Source organism: Perna viridis, chromosome 10 (assembly GCF_037379345.1).
Source record: "Perna viridis isolate PV_CMFRI_1.1 ecotype Kerala chromosome 10, ASM3737934v1, whole genome shotgun sequence".
Classification (NCBI taxonomy): domain Eukaryota; kingdom Metazoa; phylum Mollusca; class Bivalvia; order Mytilida; family Mytilidae; genus Perna; species Perna viridis.
In genome coordinates, this window is record NC_142454.1 from 29,015,358 (window position 1) to 29,036,551 (window position 21,194).

General features: G+C 32.4%; 1 protein-coding gene across 3 annotated transcripts in view; it reads left to right on the plus strand.

The window, feature by feature from the left end:
- The first annotated feature begins 20,534 nt into the window (after positions 1-20,534).
- Positions 20,535-21,194, plus strand: part of LOC148605274 (uncharacterized) — a 70,843-nt gene continuing 70,183 nt past the window's right edge. For 2 of the 3 annotated variants that reach the window (XM_088548496.1, XM_088548497.1), the window contains exon 1: positions 20,535-20,713. In XM_088548496.1, coding sequence (XP_088404622.1) covers positions 20,622-20,713 — 92 coding nt within the window. In that variant the 5' untranslated portion in view covers positions 20,535-20,621. The remainder of the gene's footprint in view (positions 20,714-21,194) is intronic. The other variant, XM_088548495.1, reaches the window with a different exon arrangement.

Below are 21,194 nucleotides of genomic sequence, written 5' to 3' on the forward strand. Positions count from 1 at the left end.
TGTTTTACTGGTACTAAATCAGACGATAGGAAGTCGGGAGGGTCGTGGGTATAGGTCAGGAGTTTTGTACGATTGGGTATTATCCTTAAATGATTGGAAAGCAACAAATAATGGTACAAAACTTTTTTTAATTCTAATCGTATTGTTGAGAATGAATGAAGTTTTAGAATTTTTGGAACAATACAAAAGTAGTTCTGGCAAATTTGGACCTGTCGCCATAAAAATTGACAACATTGAAAAAAAAAGTAAAAACTTTTGACCAATCAAAAGACAGCAAATCCGTTAAATTTATTCATAAAAAATAAATGTTTTTTTAAGATGTTTAATTAAATGCTGTATCTAACCATATTGCATCCATTGCTACGAAAGTTTTGTTCGGTAATTTATGCTTCTAGGTTTTATTTTTTCCTTTAATTTCAGGTTCATCACATTGAACTTCAGAATCAATGATTTCCATACCCCTTTCCCCTTTTTCTTCTGCCGGGACAATATCTGTTATAACAGGAAAGATTGAGTTAAAACTAATACTAATTATAATTTCGCCCAGTCTCTTTTATTTATGCAATATCATGTTTTATACTATTTGTTTTCACGTGAAATTTGACAGTTCTAACATCGTTCGGAATTTTTCAGACCTATCTATACGTTTACATATCTTCCCTGTATCAATTTGATCCGATGGAACAGTGTATATATACAACGTCTCAGAATGTCACAACTCTATTTGCTACACTGCTCCATCGGATCAAATTGATACAGGGAAGATATGTAAACGTATAGATAGGTCTGAAAAATTCCCAACGATGTTAGAACTGTCAAATTTGCGCTGCAAATTTTTGGTCGTTCCCTCCGCGGGGCTCGAACTTGTACCGCTGTGACATCTATGGCATCACCGCATGCACGAAGTCCAGCGCCGTAGACCACTCGGCCAGCTAGGAGACATTCTGAGATGTTGTATAATATTTATTTGTTGTGACATGCATCATTAATTTGATTCACTATCCTACATAATAACACCTAAAAATGAATTGTCCCGTACTACCATACATCGTGTACTAAGTTACATCCCTAGATTAATCCTACGAGGAGGAATGACCCGGCCAGCGAAAGCTTATATAGCCTAGTTGGCCGAGTGGTCTAGGGCAAATGGTGTAGCTATAGATGTCACAGCGGTACGAGTTCGAGTCCCGCGGAGGGAACGTTCTAACATCGTTGGGAATTTTGCAGACCATTCAATAAGTTTACGTTATTTACCCAGTATTGATTTGATCCGATGGAGCAGTGTAGCGAATTCTGAGACGTTTGTATAATATTGACTTGTTGTGAGATGCATCATTAGTTTGATCCTCTAGAATCCTGGTTCCTGTGATCACTCTCACTCGTAAAATACTGTGTCTTTGCCTTGGCTATCCAGGGCTTTTCTTGGAGTAAACACAAATTGAAATTTAAAAAGATAAAGATTTTCTAGTTTGCATTAAAAAAGCTACAAACTAAAAATTAAAATAATAATGATGATGACGATGTAAGCTTGGATAAACTCCTTTTTAACTAAAACAAAATAAAAGACACAAATTACTTGTAATTCTCTGTTAATATAGAAGGTCCTATCGGCTAGTTTTATTTTCATCTTAATCTTTCCCCTTCATTGCTATTTACAGGCAGTGGTAATACTCACTTTTCGACTAGAGTCAACCTAAATCCTATTAACACTACAACTGTAATAGCTCCAAAAGTAACAGGAGGTACATTAGCGAAAGGTATATGTGTAGGTTAGAAGAGGTACAAAAACTATTGTTGCTTTAGTAATGCATTTACATGGGACTGTTTTTATGACTATTCGACTATTCTGAATGCCCAGATGGAAGATTATATATGTTATATTATGAAATTATTATTGGAAGTTCGAAAAAATATTGAAAAAAAAAAATCGGAATAAACGAAAACGCTTTTAAACTCAATTCAGTTCTCTTTTTAACACTGAAATATATGATTGCTAAGTGTTTTGTTAATACAAAATCTGGATTAAAATGCTTTATACTTATTGTAGGGAAGATAAACGAGAATTTGTTTTCAAATATGATATTAATATCCATCTTAACACCAGCTGTTGTGTATTTCCTTGTAATAGTAACAGTAGTTGTTCTCGTAGTCAGACAAAAGAACCTATGTTACAAAAACATCCGAAAAGAACCAGATCAATGTTCAGGGGTACTCGAAACAAATGAATATGAGAAAATAAAAGATGATGATTTGGACCATATACCCAATTCTATAAACTATATCCCAAAATCTTGTTTTAAAAAAGAATTGTATACTCCAGCTACAGATAGTAGTAATATTTACCTTACTCCGTGTCCATCTAGTTCAGACGGCCGCTCGGAAGAAAAATTGTCTGAATATCGAAATGTTTCTCAAACCATTCTAGGAGATACTAGTAACTCAAAATATTGCTTGAATGCTGATAGTAAAACGAAAAAAAAACAGTACTGTATCTGGATCTGGAGAATAAAGCCATTTTTTGCAAACAAATGCAATCAAATGATGAAGGTATACATATTCAGCAGAAACACCAGCAAAGCTACTACAAGAAAAGATTTTCTACATTGTAAATTACTAGTGTACAAAATACAACTTTAATAAACTTCGGTAATACATAATATATTATGTCGTTCTTAATATCCATTACAAAGTGATTTAATTTCCCTCTGTAAAAACAATTTCTTTTTGTTACTTTTTTTCATTAATAAAATGATATTTGTAACTTGTGCCTCTGTGATAACCACACATGACCAACACGCTTTATGCAAAAGGCGTATAGGCGATGTATATCCCTGTCTGGTGATAAAAAATATTTTAAAAGGGGCGCAATTTAAAAATGAGTATTTACTATTTTCTGAAGATTAATGTTGACCAACTTTAGTGGACCAAACACAAATAATACAATAACAAAATTGTTAAATAAAATTAAAAAATGGTTAAATGACCAAACAGACTTCAAGACATCTTGGGGGGGGGCAAAAAAGAAACCACAACATATATATGTATTGGAAGATCAAAGGTAATTGATTCAGTACCATTTTCAGAAAAAAAACCAAAAAAAAAAAACAAAAACAAGTAGCTGATCGTTGTTTTTGATGTTTTTTTTGGGTTTTATTTTTGTTTTTGTTTTTGTTTTTTTTTTTTGCGCGGGGGGGGGGGGCAAATTTGATCACCAACGATAAAAAGTTACTCGGTTGAACATTGTTTTGCACGAATCATAGAGACATATAACACAAAGTTTTTCTTGTGTATGCTTAATATGATGTTTAACTAACTGCAATTTATAAAACTACGGCATACCGTTTGTTTACTGTCTATAAACTCATGAATACCCATTGATTAATTTAAAACATTCGAAAATACCAAACCAAAGACAAAAAAATGACAAACTATGGTCAATTAAATTTATGGAATACACACAAAAGATGGCTATGTTGTGTACAAAATTATTATGAAACTTCATGTCATTAGTTGTTTGCACATGTACATGTTTTGCATAGCGAGGTGCGGAGAGATAGCAATCTTCACTAATTTCCAGCCATACCATTGAAAATGGCGACTGGGTAACAAGATAAACAAATTCGGTCAATGCTATTCAAGTGTGGAAAAATATAATATTCATAAAGTTGATGCCTATATCCGTTTTGGAACTAAACATGTCAAGGGTTTCATTCATAAGCAGACATTACGTCTATCTCGTAAAGTCTATGACAAGTATGTACTCTTTTGATATCAAACCATATCTATACCAGAAGTATTGTATAAGAACCTTTTTTTGGAAACGACCTTAAAACAAAAATTCGTACATTGTTAAACACGAATTAGGGCAGAACTAAATACAGTGGTGATATCAAAGAAGGATTTATTAAAACTGAAAAGGCGTCCGTACAGGAGTGTCTTTGCACCGCATATTTCTACAATTTTCGCCATTGTTGTGGTGGCTGACGCCGTCTATATAGTGTATCAGTAACTCTATACCGTATGATATCGGAAACTCACGTTCAAGTTTAGCATTATACTGTGAAATCAGCCTGACTTAGTTATTTGCATTTTCACTGCAAAAAGTACGGGAGTACATCCAGTGTATGATGCCAAAAATACTGGATAAGTCTTATCTGCTAATAGTATTGCATTCTGTTGAAAATCAAGTGAGGCATTACATCCGAGTAGGGGCATACTTTCAATTTATTGAGCTTCGTTTTGAGATCCCAGAAATCCAGACTGAATATGACGAATTTTCTATGTCTGCTAAACGATTATTTGAGTATGCACTGCATGGACATATTGTTGAATTTAACATTGTTTCTGGTATCTGTTCTGTTGTATTAAAAACGAGAACAATACCATACGAAAATATCGAGTGAACATGCTCTTCATCCCGTTAGGTATATTTAGTCAATTGTATTAACAGTTTAAAATGTGTCAAATTGAATGTAAACCAATTTATACAGACGTTTATGGACTAAAAATGATAATAGAAGTAGCAATAAAAGTAAAAGTAGTAACAGAAGAAATAAAAATATTGATCTTACTAAAAGTTTAAAAAAAAACATTTCTGTCAAGAAAAAAACAAAGTAAATTTCTTCACAACCAACCAACATGCGACAATAATTTCATCCTCCCATAGGCAGTGCTGACAATTATGTTTCGAGTGATTCTTATGCCAATTAACAGAATACCATTGCTGTACATGTGTATTATTTAAAGTCTAGTGTAGTACACATCAAAACCTTGATATGAAAAGTCGCTGAACACGAATTGACAAAAACAATGACCAGTGCAATCGATGTTTTCTTGTGTGCAGTGACCGATAACCGATTAATTTAAATTTTAATGGAATTATATTCAGAGAATGAAAGAGACAAGTTGGCAACAAAGATTGTTTTTCTTTAAACACATATATGTCACACGTTATAACGTGATTTGCCATGTAACAGAACAGAGATTACGCTATTTCAATTGTGTTTAAAACATTAGTAGACTTTTCCATACACTTAAATGTGCAGAACACGAAATTGACAGACCGCAAAAGAACTGTAACCGGATTTTATCTTCTTTATGGTCGTATTTTTCTTGCTTTTTAAAATGTGCTGCTGCTGAAGCAGGACAAGAATATCCTTTCGAAGCACTAGATGTCACTTACGGTTTTATTTGTTAGTGCTTTTTTTCTGTTATTTTTTTCTTCTTTTTGTCAGTGATATGTGTTATTGTACTTTATTCTATTATCTACATTGTGTACGTGGATCCACTCCGTCTTGAGCTTTCAAAATTTGGCATTTTGTAGATTCAGATTTCCTTGAATCGTCCTTTTATGTGATGGTTGGGGTAGTTTTTTTCCGATTCAACAAATCGGTTGTCATGGTGCAGATGGATACACAATAAATATCCATGATGAGGAACATAAAAGGCAGTTTCAAATTAATTTCAAATAATATAAAAAAAGATTTTAAAAGTATCTGGTTGAGGATGGTTTTCGACTTTTTCAGTATTCGATTAGGAGAGGATTTTCTGTACCTATATTGCGTACTAGACAACTAATTAATAATAACAACAGATGAAAACTATATAAAAATTTTGTTTGTCCGCGGATATGTACTCATATAAAATTACATGTTAAATGTGTTGAAATGGCTTTCGTTTGGCATATTCCAAACGGGTAAGTAATCAATACAGGTAAATCTCCAAAAAATGCAAGTCACATTTAAATGCATATGCACTGTACACAAACTTTAATGGTTGCGGCATGATGGTTTTTAAAAGAATTTGATATATCAAATGTATTTAGCTAATATCGTTAATTTTGATTTGATAAATTGTGGTCACTTGCATTCGCCACTTAATTATGCTTATTTCTAAAAAGTTTTGTGAACTTCAGACGAAGTGATTTTGGTTAATTTTTATAATTTTATTTAAAAACAAGTACATAGGATAAGGTTTTTAAATATTATCCTTAAACTATTATGTAATATCACTTTCAGCTTTGACATTAATGTTTTTGTCAGGTTTATGTATATAGGAAGGTGTTGAATAATGCATTTTTCATGGGACACTATTATATTGAAAAAAAGCTACCGATGTATGTGATCTTGTATGACTTTTTCAGTTAAACTGCATATTCAACAGTGGAGTTTAACAAAACAAAAACGTTTAAGAAATTTACGAATTTTTTTTACCATTCTGTACGAGTGTTGGAGTTTGACGACTCATTTGATGATAATCAAATTAATTTATGGACAAACAACATCTTACAGTTTTCTCCTTTATAGCTTGATGTGTTTATGTTGGAAAAGGGGTGGTCATATGTGCAAACATGCAAGTAAATGGCTTTTATACGAAGTTAAATGATATTGACATTAATTTTCAGCAAATTTAAGTTTCCGTAATCTTGTTTATATCTATTACTTTAAAAATAAAAATATCTATGTTTGTTTTTCTTTCAAACTCGAAATATAAGTCTTAACAACGTACCAATGGTAAGGAAATCGAAACAAATGCTATCGAGCGAGACACACATTACTGTTAATAAATTTGTATTCGGTTTTAAATATAACATTATAACCCCAAAAAAATATTAAATGTCAAGGTGAATACATATTATCCTAAGCTATTCGCAGTCAATCAAATGGTAAATACATCTTGAATGCAAGTGGTCTGTTAGACTGTCACGCTTCCTTTCACTCGTTCCAGACGTAAAAGCAAAACGTAAAAAAAAAAAGAAAAAGAAAAAAAAAAAAAAAAAAAGAAAAAGAAAAACAATACCAAATCTTTTAAAAGCGTACACGGCCTTCCCGTTTTAACGCAATAGTGCAATTTTTTTACTAAGAAAAATATATATCATTATGAAGAATGCAATAATATATAATATTAAATAACAGAATTGATGACATCTATTTCTCACTCGAACATTTTTAGATGCATACAGGCATACTGCAAGATACACGTTTCGTATTCAGTTGTAACTACTCTTTCGTTTGCAGTTATAAATTCCGTAAGTAAAGCAAGAACGAAATATAAAGGAACAAAAAAATATCCTGCCACTAATAATATGATGACTAACATTATTTTTTTTCAAGTTTCATTTTTACCCTTCACTAAATTGCAGATGTGATAGTGTAGTGGGTTGCGTAAATCTGACGATAGCTGAAGCTACTGCAATTGCCACATCCGCTTTACACAACAAAATATAAGTATGTGTGATAAAAACCTGAACACAATAATCATGCTTACTCCGTTTTGAGCCGAATTAGGTTACCAAAGAATATTTGTTTGTTCTTAAATAAAAATGACCTCTTTTGTGAATTTGTAACCACGAGGCTGTGTTGATTGGGCCTATGTTGTGCTCAATGTACAACCGTTTCATTCTCCTAGTTTTTGGTGGAGTTTTGACCGAGTTTCTCATTTGCTTTTGATTGCAAAATGTCCATGTGTTATTTCGGTTATTTACTGTCTGTTCTTGTGTGTGTTGTTTCTCTGTTTGGTTCATCTCTTGATTACATTCTTTTGATTTTTTCTCGAATTGTAGTTGAATTTACGACTACGACTTCATGAAACCTTTCCATTAATGTTGTGTACATTTTGTCACAGACGTTTTAGACTAAGGCCATTGTATTTAGTATTAGATCTCAAATTCTAATGTAGCAAAATCACTGTGTATTCTATGGTAAATATAAATAGAACTTAACTTTTATAGTTTTATTTCCATTTGAATTTAACCCCTTCATTGCTATTTACAGGCAGTGGTAATAATCAATTACCGACTTAAGTCATATTAACACTACAACTGTAATAGCTCAAAAAGTAACAGGAGGTACATTAGCGACAGGTAGGTTAGTAAAGGTACAAAAAACTGATGTTGCTATAATAATGCACTAACATGTGATTTATATTATGACTTTTCTGAATGAACAAATGGAAAATTATGTATGCTATATTATCATATTATTATTAGAGTTCGGAAAAAATTGAAACAATCGGAATGAATGGAAACGCTTTAAAATTCTCAATTCAGTTTGTCATAGAATTCATTCAACAATATAAATAATATCTTAGTAAATTACGATTTTATTGTTCCCTTTCTTACTGAAATCTATGATTGGTTATTGCATTGGTAATAAAACCCCGATTAAAATGCTTTATACTTATTGTAGGGAAGGAAAACCAGGATTTGCCTTCAAATATGATATTAATATCCATCTTAACACCAAATGTTGTGTGTTTCCTTGTAATAGTAATAATAGTTGTACTCATAGTAACCTATGTTACAAAAACATCCGAAGTGAACCAGATCAATTATCAGGGGTCCTCGAAACAAATCAATATGAGGAAATAAAAGATGATGATTTGGACCATATACCGAATTCTATAAACTCTAGCCCAAAAACTTGTTTTAAAAAAGAATTGTGTACTCCAGCTACAGATAGTAGTAATATTTACCTTACTCCGTGTCCATCCAGTTCAGATGGCAGCTCTGAAGACAAAATGTCTGGATATCGAAATGTTTCTCAAACCATTATAGGAGATACTAGTAAATATTGCTTGAACCCTGATAGTAAAACGGAAAAAAAACAGTTCTATATCTTGATCTGGAGAATAAAGCCATTTTTGCAAACAAATGCAATCAAATGATGAAGGTATACAGATTCAGCAGAAACACGAGCAAAGCTGCGACGAGAAAAGATTTTCCACCTTGTAAATTAATAGTGTACAAGATACAACTTTAATAAACTTCGGTTATACATAATATAATATGTTGCCGCTAATATTAATTACAAAGTGATTTAATATCTCTGTGTTGAAAACAATTTCCTTTTGTTACTTTTTTTTCATTAATAAAATTATTTTTGTAACTTTGTGCCTCTGTGATAGCCACACATTACCAACACGCGTTATGCAAAAGGCGTATAGGCGGTGCATATCCTGTCTAGTGAGGATACATATTTTAAACGAGTTGCCAATGAATATTAAGTATTTACTAATTTCTGAAGATTTATATTGACCAATTTTAGTGGACCAAACACAAAAAATACAATAAAAAAATTAACAAAATTAAAAAAAAATGTTTAAATGACCAAACAGACTACAAGACTGGGGGGGGGGCAAATTTCATGGCCAACGATAAAAACGTTGGGTTACACGGTTGAACATTGTTTTGCACGGTTCATAGACATGTAACAAAGTTTTTCTTGTGTACTCTTGATATGATGTTGAACTAACTGCAATTTATTAAACCACGGCATACCTTTTTAATTTGAAACATTCGAAAATACCAAACCAAAGACAAAAAAAGTAAACAAACTATGGTCAATTAAATTTATGGAAAACACACAAAAGGTGACTATGTTGTGTACAAAATTATTATGAAAATTCATGTCATTTAGTTGTCATGTAGATGTTTTGCATTGCGAGGTGCAGAGATAGCAATCTTCACTAATTTCCAGCCATACCATTGATAATGGCGACTGGGTAACAAGATAAATAAATTCGGTCAATGCTATTCAAGTGCGGAAACAATATAATATTCATGATTTTGATGCCTATATCCGTTTTGGAATTAAAACGTGTCAAGGGTTTCATTCATAAGCAGACATTACGTCTACCTCGTAAAGTCTATGACAAGTACGTACTCTTTTGATGTGAAACCATATATATACCAGACATATTATATAAGGACCTTTTTTCGGAAACGACCATAACACTAAAAATCGTACATTGGTAAATACTAATACAGGTAGAACTAAATACAGGGGTGATCTCAAAGAAGGATTTATTAAAAATGAAAAGGCGCATATTTCTATAATTTTCGTCATTGTTGTCGTGATTGACGCCGTATATATAGTGCGTCATTAACTCTATACCGTATGATATCGGAAACTCACGTTTAAGTTTAACCTTATACTGTGAAATCAGCCTGATTTAGATATCTGCATTTTCGCTGCAAAAAGTACGCGAGCACGGCGAGTGTACAATTCCAGAAAGACTGGATAAGTCTTATCTGCTAATAGTATCGCATTCTGTGGAAAATCAAGTTAGACATTACATCCGATTAGGGGCATAATTTCAAATTACTGAGCTTCGTTTTGATATCCCAGAAATCCAGATTGAATATGAGAAATTTTCTATGTCTGCTAAACGATTATTTCAGTATGCACTGCATGGAAATATTGTTACATTTAACATTGTTTCTGGTATCTCTTTTGTTGTATTAAAAAAAACGAGAACCATACCATACAAAAATATCGAGTGAACATGTTCTTCATCCCATTAAGTATATTTAGTCAATTGTATTAACAGTTTAAAATGTGTCAATATAAATGTATACCAATTGATGTAGACGCTTTTATTGACTAAAATTGATAATAAAAGTAGCAATAAAAGAATAAGTAGTAACAGAAGAAATAAAAATAATGATTTTACTAAAAGTAATACAAAACATTTCTGTCAAGAAAATAACGAAGTAAATTTCTTCACAATCAACATGAGACAGTAATTTCATCCTTCTATAGGCAGTGCTGACAATTATGTTTAGAGCGATTGTTATGCCAATTAACAGAATACCATTGTTGTACATGCGTATTATTTAAAGTCTAGTGTAGTACAAATCAAAACCTTGATATGAAAAGTCGCTGAACGCGAATTGACAAAAACAATGACTAGTACAACCGGTGTTTTCTTGTGTACAGTGACCGATGAGCGATGAAGATAAATTTTAAAGGAGCTATATTCAGAGAATGAAAGAGCCAAGTTGGCAACAAAGATTGTTTTTTTCTTTAAACACATATGTTACATGTTTTAACGTTATTTCTCATGTAACGGAACAGATGTTACGTTATTTCCATTGTGCCTAAAACATTACTGGTCTTTTCCATACACTTCAATGTGCTCAACTCAGAATTGACAGACCGCATGAGAACTGTAACCGGATTTTATCCTCTTTATAGTGGTTTTGTTTTTCTTATTATTTAAAATGTGCTGCTGGTGAAGCAGGACAAGAATATCTTTTTCAGGCACCAGATGTCACTTACGGTTTTATTTATTAGTGCTTTTTTCTGTTGTTTTTTTCTTCTTGTCGTCAGTGATATATGTTATTGTACATTATTCTATTATCTACAATGTGTACGTGGACCCAATCCGTCTTAAGCTTTCACAATTTGGCATTTTGTAGATTCAGAGACTCAGAATCGTCCTTTTGTGTGATGGTTGGGGGTAGTTTTTTTTCCGATTCAACAAATCGGTTGTTATGGTGCAGTTGGATACACCATATATATCCATGATGAGGAACATAAAAGGCAGTTTCAAATTCATTTCAAATAATATAAAACAATATTTTTAAAAGTATCTGGTTGAGGATGGTTTTCGACTTTTTCAGTATTCGATTAAGAAAGGATTTTCTGTACCTATATTGCGCACAAGACAACTAATTAATAATAACAACAGATGAAAACTATATAAAAATTTTGTTTGTCCGTGAATATGTACTGATATCAAATTACATGTTAAATGTGTTTAAATGGCCTTCGGTTGTCATATTCCAAACGGCTAAATAATCAATTTTAAAGAATTTGAAATTTTCAAATATATTTAGCTAATATCGTTAATTTCGATTTTATAAATTGTGGTCACTAGCATTCGTTACTAAATTATGCTCATTTCCAAGCTTTTTCTAAGCCATGGTTAATTTTTAGAATTTGAGTTTAAAAAAGTACACGGGATAAGGTTTTTTAAATGTAACCCTTAAACTATTATGTAATATTACTTTCAGCTTTGACATTAATTTTTTTGTCTGGATTATGCATATAGGAAGGTGTCGAACAATGCACTTTTTATAGGACACTATTATATTGAAACAAAAGGAAAACAGATATATAAGATCAACTCCAAAGTGCTGATATTTTATAAACTCTAACTATGTCATGCTCCATGTTAAGAATAATTGCTTTGACAAATAACGATGACCAATGCCGTTAGTATAGACAGGTAAATGACATCAAGAGAGTTTTTACCTTTTACCACAATTTTATGATTTTTTTCTAAAGGGAAATTTCTTATCGATCAAGAGCAGTGACACTTTAAACTTGACCAGCAACATACGAACAGAACCAACAAAATCATGCTGCTGATGTAAATTAATATAATAAGAATATATTTTATTATTATCTCACTGCATTTTTACAGATATTCACGTCAATGGTTGACTATCATAAAAATGTTGCTCTTTTACCTGCTATTTCAAGTAAGTTGAAGTACATTAAAATCAAATCAAAATAGCCATGACATGTTGTATGCATTTCCTTGGATGTCTAGTAAAATAAATACATTTTGTAAATACAGCGAAATTCTCCAAACCAGATCTTTCAGACATGCTGTAATCATTAATTTAATTTAATCATACATTTGAAAAAGTAATTATAATTTAATCAATTACACCGAGAGTAATCGAACATATCTCTGTAAGTGATGCATCATGATCGCAAATTGCGGTATGCTTTACGCGTATTTCATAGAGCTACCTTTGATCATCAGCACTAGAACCAAGGCCATCGAAAACTTGAATCAAAATTAAATTGTATGCAAGAAGTCCTCATTACAAGAAGTATTGGCGTACTAAATGTCAATGCATAATAAATAATAATCAGTATCACTGTCACAAAACGAGAACAAATTTCCTGTTTTTTTTTCACAGCTTTTAATTATATTTTTTAGCGACGAACATAAACTAACCAAAATAATACGCACATACAAACAAATATAGAAAAGTAAGTAAATGTGCAGCCGGGCTCCACAAAATATTGGGAGCACGTACCAGATTAATCGCTTTAAAAGCGTCTAAACTGTCGAGGTAAGGAAAAGTTTAATCTCGAAATATCAGTAATAAGGAACTAACTTTTTAAAAGTGTGTTTGTTCGTGGCAGGAGATAAGATGGGAACATGTGGAGATTATGCCTTTACATTCATGGTGGCTTTTTGTATTGTATTTTTTGCAGGTAATATACGTATATATCCAAATTAACATTTTGAGGAGCACTTTACTCCTAATAAACAACTTCTAAACCTTATTTCCCGAATAAAACATGATTTGAAAGAACTCGGCAAGGAATTTGTTTTTGTTCCTGCTGATAAAGATGCAAGTGGATGTATGGTTATTTGACGTAAATGTTTTATTGAAATAATTATAAAACTATGTACTGGCTTCCCAAACATCCAAAGATCACTGTAGATTATTTTCCTCTTAAAATCAGCTATTTTTCTATTTCTAATTTTCTTATGAATGTTCGTTTCTTGATCACACTGTTCATATCGATAATGGTAAACTTACTACTAAAATCTACGATAAATGAGATCATTTATTTTTCGATCCCTATTGTCAACTATCCGTTTTAAGATGATGACGTCCCCATGTTACTATCATATGGTGTTTACATATCATAATTACTTTGATTTGCTCATATTTGTAATAGTGTTTCGGATTTTAACGAAAGGACTCGTTATATAACCGAGAAATTACTACATCAAGATTTTCGATACAACAAACTCGTTAAAAACATTCATAAAGTGTTTAAACGGATACAAGTAACTCATTCTTAAATACAGATAAACTTGATAAAGATTAATAAGTGCGGATATTTCTATCCCTTTGTTTTACGGTAAGCTCAATACTCACCCAGTAAGTTAACAAGACCGTCGAAAAGGCCCATTCGTAAGGGATATGGTTATATTGTTGTCGAATTATTGATGATAGCATTGTTTGATAATAACATTTATTCCATTATATGGTCTTTACATAGAACTAAAATCATTGATTTTAAAGCAGTTTATTTTTGGAATGACATGGTTTGTGCCATTATTGTATGACTTATGATGTAGCGTGGTTCTAAACCCCTCATGAGAAGAATTGGTATTGGTTTCACATACGATGGGGGACATAACTTTTTGTAGGTTTAAACACGTCTGGAGTTGGCTTGTTAGAAAACTGCTAGTAGTCCTGTAAATTTGTGTAATTTATATTCAGTTTCTTTTTTTCCGTTTTAACACGGGACTCAGAGTTTTTATCAACTGATTTTCCGGTATGTTTAGTTGTGTAATACGTTTACCACAATGGCTATATTTTAAGGGGGGTTGTGATCACGCCTAGAGTGATTTCAACCCGCCGTTTTTTGTGCCTGTCAAAATTTATTCATGATTATGAGGAGGAACGTCATGACTAACGCCATCATCACTGTTAATAACAGTCTTACTTAATGTTATACGGTTAAAACTGTACACTTTGGGGCACGAAACCATAATCTTACCTTAATCCAGTCGAATATATCTGTTGAAATCATGTTTCTCCATTCCTCGAGGTACTTTCGAATTCTTTCTTCAGTATTTACATTTAGACGTAAAAGCGATCTTCGCTCTTCTAGTTCTATATTCTACGGCAACATCTATTTTAGTGTTTATTAACCCTAATTTTAAATTGCCTCAGTTTTTTTCAACAAGTGTTTTTTTTTTAGTGTTCTTTCAGTTCACTTTGTTCTATTTTGATTTTTGAATTCAAGTTCAGTTCAGTCTTTTTCGCAAAATCTAGACGTTATTTTATCTGATTCATTTTCGTCCTCTGTTGTAAAAGTATCAAACTTAATTTACTTGAATTTGACGGATTTTAATTCACGCTTTTCGACACAGTATCAATGATATAATGGAAGAAATCATTTATAAAAGGTTGGCTATCATGAACAGTACGTTTTCTTTTCAGGAAACCAACAAATTGTTCAGAAAAAAGTTGACATTCCTGAGGTTTCTGCATCTCCTGAATGTTTTCAGATACTACTTTATTACCTCTAACGCTAAGCATGCATATCGTTCATATGCTGGTGGTATACAGTTTAATACTTGTTTTGGTTTAGCATCTGGATCGTTTCTTCCATTTTGGTTGCATTCAGTTGATTGTAAAACAGTCTCACTCGAGTCTTCACTTGACCCAAGATTTGAAAATTTGCTAGTTCTTCCTTGTTCGTTTTCTTCCGACTGACCGCCTGATGAATTTTCTAATTTACCGTCGATAATCATCCTGGACAACTCAAATATCAAAGGTCCCAAATAGTCTTCATAATATACCACCTCACAAAACAATGGAATATAGTAAAATTAACCAATTTCTTCGATCTTGTTTTGTCAAGTAACCTCATAATACCGACATCAAACAACATGATTAAATATAATATGCTGAATGTCTCACAATGAATTACATCGATTGATGATATTGGAAATGTATACATCAATGAGATGATTACTGCATTGGTTGGTTGTAGAAAAATGATCTATGTTCGAACGAAATGAATGTAGATCGAATACACTCGTGACGATCGACATTGAATGAAGATCGAATAAATTTGCATTGTTAGAAGCTTAAAATATAAAGAAAAGAATTGTGTAAAACCAATTAACACTTTTAAACATAACAAATACAGAATTAATGCAGTCTATTTTTAATTCCATAAATGAGGAACATTCGTCGAATAGAAATTGTTTACAAAATGACACTTTTATTCTACACAGTATGTATGTGTGGCATATCGGTATATGTCAAGAGAAACACATTATTAAACTGTTTTAAACAAATATTCATAATGGTGGCACGAATAACAAATGACTTGTCACTAATCAATTGTATATCGATTAAAAAGGCATAGCAACAATGGAGATGTGACACAAAAGAATATTGTTTTTTCAATTTTTGTTTTATTTGATTTATAACACCTTAAATAAATAATCTAAACGCCCCTTGAAGTCACTTACATTACTTACGTTAATTGAAAATAAATTGCTTCAAAATCGACGATGACCCAAGCCATGTAAATTTTAATTAGCCATGTGATCACATGACCGTGTTACGTCATTGCTTCTTAATTCATAGATCAAGTGGTTAAAATGCGTGGGGCTTCTGCATTTGTTTCATGAATTCTACAACTGAGACTGAAAATATTAAAAGTCTTGGTTTGCCAACGAATATGTACTTAACGTTGTATCAATTTAAACCGCTTCGAGAAGAAAATGATCAACACCGTCAGAAATATTAAACTATAACATGTATCCACAGTGAGACGACACCTTTACTGTTCGAACATTACAAAGAAATATGTCATTATGTTTTGTCATGTAATATTGAACTTATTACGTACGGTAAATTTAATTCATATTCTAAGATTTAAACTGTTCCGATCTCGATTCTTCGATGAAAATATTTCAACCGTTTTAACAGAACGTTATTCCTGACAATACGATGATACGAACCTGTATATTTTGTATTTGTTTTTGATCATTTTATTTCATAACCCATACGGGTTTCGTGCTGTAGCTTACTCATGATGTTAATCTTTTTGCTAAAATTAAATGTTTTAACTGACCTATATATAAAAAGATACTCTCCGTACCAGAAAAGCTCCTTCCTTAAACTCACCTAGGGTCACCCAATATAATAATGTAATGTATACTGTGTATTGTGTCAAATTATCCATGTAAATTGTTTTATTTCAAAATCCGTACGACAAAAGAAGTTATACTTTTAATTATTATCGAAGTCATACACTTGTGTCGATGCCTGTGTCACGGGTCGCCGAACCCTGTAAAAATAGAAGAAGCCGTACATGCTATCTCTTTGTCATAATTAGATCTATCTGGCTTGTCTATTAATATAACCCAGTGTCAAAGAAAGATCGATTCACAGAATGCCACTATTTTCGTTGTACCCTTTTTTCAAGTCCTAAAAAATTGTGTGCCAAATAGTGGTGTATTCACCACGGGGTGTATGCCTGATGAAAATGAAAAGCAAACAGAAAACGAGAAGAACCTCAGTCTTCTTACGTACAAAACACGATTATTGTTTCCATACACAGATCAGTGGACCACTCCGCATCATATATACAGGCTATTTTTGAGGATACATTATTTTTTTTCGAGCACATATATGCTTTTTCAATGTTCCCATTTGGATATTGAGAACCAATGACGCCGCAGAGCCATATATAGTAATAGAATGTTACGTCCGATTTTTATTAATGCATATTAACTAGGTGGTTGGGTAAACACAAATACAACTGTCTAACTTTATTTAGCGCTAACATGATGAAAAAGCGTTATTAATCTCGAATATATACATAATATTTTTCTCTATTATAAACGTTTATAAAATGATTGTTTTTTGTCATGTCTCCTGTGTGAATTAAAAAGTATCTATTAAAATAAGAGATGACATCCACGCAATTATCCAAATAAACAAAATTATGCATTTTTTTCAGAAGAAAAGAATAAACTCTATAATAAATCTGTGCCTATCATTAAAATAAAATCATATCATATAGTGGTACATTTTAATTAGTTTGATGATGGAAATGTCTTTACGCTTACCCTACCGCTGCACTTGAACCATGTGCCAGTTTTAAGTGGATTCCGAGTTGCTAATTTTGTTTGTTCATGTTGTTACATTGTATGCTTTATTGTGGTTATTTAATAATTTCTGTTGTGTGTGTCAGTTTTCAATGTCTGGTCTTTTAGGTTCATAGGAAAATGCTTCATGTTTACCATAAACTCATCGAAAATAGAACCATCGCTTAGCGTGATTACTGTAAAACGTAAAAATCTTCGCTATTTTTCACGGTAAGACCCAACACGCAAATATCAAACTGGCGTGATTTTTTTTTCTTTGAAAAACATTATAATGCCATTTAAGGACCTATCGCGAATTCAAATCTGCGAAAAAACAGATTGATCACAGAAACCGCAGAAAAGACAGTGCAACAATTCTGAGTTTACAGTATATGGTTGGTAATGATTTATCAGCAGTATGTCATGAATCTGGGGACTATCTAGTCTCAGCTTCCTTGAAATTGCGAACACTACAAATACAAGGAACTAAGAATTATGATAATTGGTTTTGAAAGTTGGCATTTTACAGTCTAGAAATAACGAAAATATCGATACAACAAAGTTATAATTTGTTAAAGGTTTTTCGTCCGTCACCCATCATGACCTAAATAACCTTTTTAGTGTCCTTTTCGATTATGATCAACGACAACAAATTTTTCTCTTTGCTGGATTTCACCTTCAACGAAGAGTATTAATTTATTGTAGTTCGTTTTCTGCACACACTTCTCGTTGATGCGTTTTATGCTATAAATTTAGTTTCTTTTATGTAAACTGGAGTCTTCCCTATGTTAATGACGTCGGTGATGCTTTGTTGTGTTTTCGTCTATGCCTTCTTTCTTTGTTTACGTTTACTACGCATATGTATCAGGAAACTGAAAAATGGCCCTCGAATCAAAGCCTATTCTTTTAGTGAATTGTGGTGTACAGTAGGCGGTGTGATGTGAAATGAAAATACACGCATCAACTGCAGAAGAGACTAAAGGATCGAACTATTGTTGTTCACTCTAAACGCCCTGACGTTTTCACCGAAACATATCGTCTGTGGTTTTCTATCCGTGACAATACAGCCAATGTATTTAGGCGCAATCCTTACATATATTTTCAGTGTAAGCATTTACATGGACCTACTTGAGTAATCCGACATAGACAATCTACTATAATTTACTACGACATTTATCATGCAATTGGAATTTTCCTGTTACATTTCAGATACTATTCAATTTTTGTCTAATATTGGTCTGGATACAAACGAACGGTACAAATGAATTATGACTCATATTTGTTCTTTTTATTTTCTTATTTCAACTATGCCCGAAGATCAGATCAGTTGTTCGAAGCTCGTGCTACTTTTACACTCTATGTTTAAAGAACACTGTTTTTTTACTAATACAAATCATATATACCAAGACGTGACATATGTCCTTACACCAATCAATAGTATACAGGAATCATTTTTGTTTGTGTGTAATATAACAAGAATGGATATGTTGAATATGTTAGAGACAACAACCACACCGGGAAGAGGATACCAGCTCAGGGTCACCCATGAGTCTTCAATGAACGACGAGGAGAACTTCACATCACTTCAGGGCAGGATGATAATACATACAGAGGCCCGATATTCCTGAATTAGGACAAGCGCAAACGATTCGGCTGGGTTAAGGTACTTTGACGTGATCCCAACCTTCGGGCGTTTTAAAATAAGGCTGCTGTGGAAAAATATTACACAATTAAACACACATTAAGTCAGTTCAGGTAGGTGTGAGTCCCTTGTCAAAACAGAAATAAAAAAAATGAGTATACGTTTCAAATGAACAAACAAATGATATCTAGAAGTTGGCAAACCAGCTCCACATCAGTTTAAACCTACAAACAGTTATGTCCTCATCGTGTTTGTAAAATCAATCCCAATTCTTTCCATGCGGGGTTCAGAACCACGGTACCTCATGAGTCATACAATAAGGACAAAACCAGTGTTATGCCGAACACTGCTTTTAAAGATAGAAATAGTGTGTTAGTTTCTATGTGAAGACGCCAAGCGCGAATAAATGTTAATACCAAAACAAAAGGAAAAAAAAACACGAAAAAAAAAACAACTACCTTTATTGATTTGACAACTACTTGTATGTCCTTTTTGAGCCTATTCAACGGTTAAAACTACTTTTTTGTGAGTATTGTACTTTTGGTGCTTTGAAGAGAATATTACCATAAAATATAGAATGGGAGATACCCGCACGTACTATACTATAATGTCAGCAGTAAGTTTGGTTTCTTTGGTCATGTATGGCTTGGATGACGGTTCTTGTACCTAGAAAAATAAAAACGGCCAAGAACATAGTATCGTTTAAACTGCTACAATCTAATTTAAATACCCTAGCCAGTACATAAACGTTTTAATGTTTCTCTTTGTTTCCTATGTGAAGATAGGTAGATGGAAGTTCATAGGTAAAGACCAGCAAAGAGAAATTACATATGTTAAAATTTGGGGATCGTTGATCATAATTGAAAAATAAAATTTTGTAATCTTCATGAACTTAAGTTCCATTAATCTGAAGTGTCTATAATTTCAAGATATTTTGTTAGATGAGACTAGCTATAGATAATATATGACACATTAGTGATAAAACATCATCGACCATGAAATCACTCTTAAAAGAAATTTTATTTTCGTTTGTTTGTGGTTAACGTGAGACATTGTTTTTTTTTTAGCGAACAGTACTGTTTTAAAGGAATTCGTGTTTTTTTTCTGTACAAATGTTTTGTTCTTGTGTTTTTGTGCTTTGTTTTTTTTCTTCTTCATGTGTTAATTTTTCTCTATGTTTTGACCAAACCTGTCATATGTTGGTGTCTATCCTTGACCAGGTTTTATGCAGCCAGCTCACTTAAGATTGCACAATTGGTCTATTTAAAATAAAATTTTTAAACTGCTCAATTAGTCTTCGTTAACAATACAATAGTTGCACTAACACCCAAAACATATTTTCAAATATTGAGTGCACAAATACGTTTTTTCGAAAATTCAAAATATCTAAATTCTGTATATATCATAAAAAAAGTTTCTAATTATAGATATCCGTTTCCGTGCTTTGAAATATTAGTTAGATTTGAATAATTGGCCTTTTTGATTCTGGTTGTATGAATTTGTTGTTATTCCAATAACATCCATCATCTAATAAGCGATAATGTACGGCATGATGATCTTAAATGTATTACTTACTCTTTTATTAACAATGGAGATGAATACATCGACAAGTGTTTGCAAAAGAAAAGCACAGTAAGTTAGTATTTATAATTAAGTTAAATGTTATTGAATCCTTCGATTCATCTTACCATTTCCACCAGAACTTATTCCCGGAAATGTGAAGGAAGTTTTGCATTCTGCTTTACTCTACAAAAAACAAATCAAGGCTCTTAAAAAAACTATTTTGAAATTTCAAATATTGACAAATAATACCAAAGCGTCAGATTTGGTATAAGGCAAAGAAAAAAACAAGCCATCAACGTAAAACAGGAAACAAAGACAATATACATATAAACTTTTTTGAGACCTTTGTATAATATTGATTTGTTGTGACATGCATCATTAGCTTGATCCTCTATCCTACATATTAACATCTAAATGAACTGTCCCGTACTACCATACATCGTGTACTAAGTTACAGCCCTAGATTAATCCTACGAGGAGATATGACCCGGCCAGCGAAAGCTATATTTTGATATAGCCTAGCTGGCCGAGTGGTCTAGGGCGCTGGACT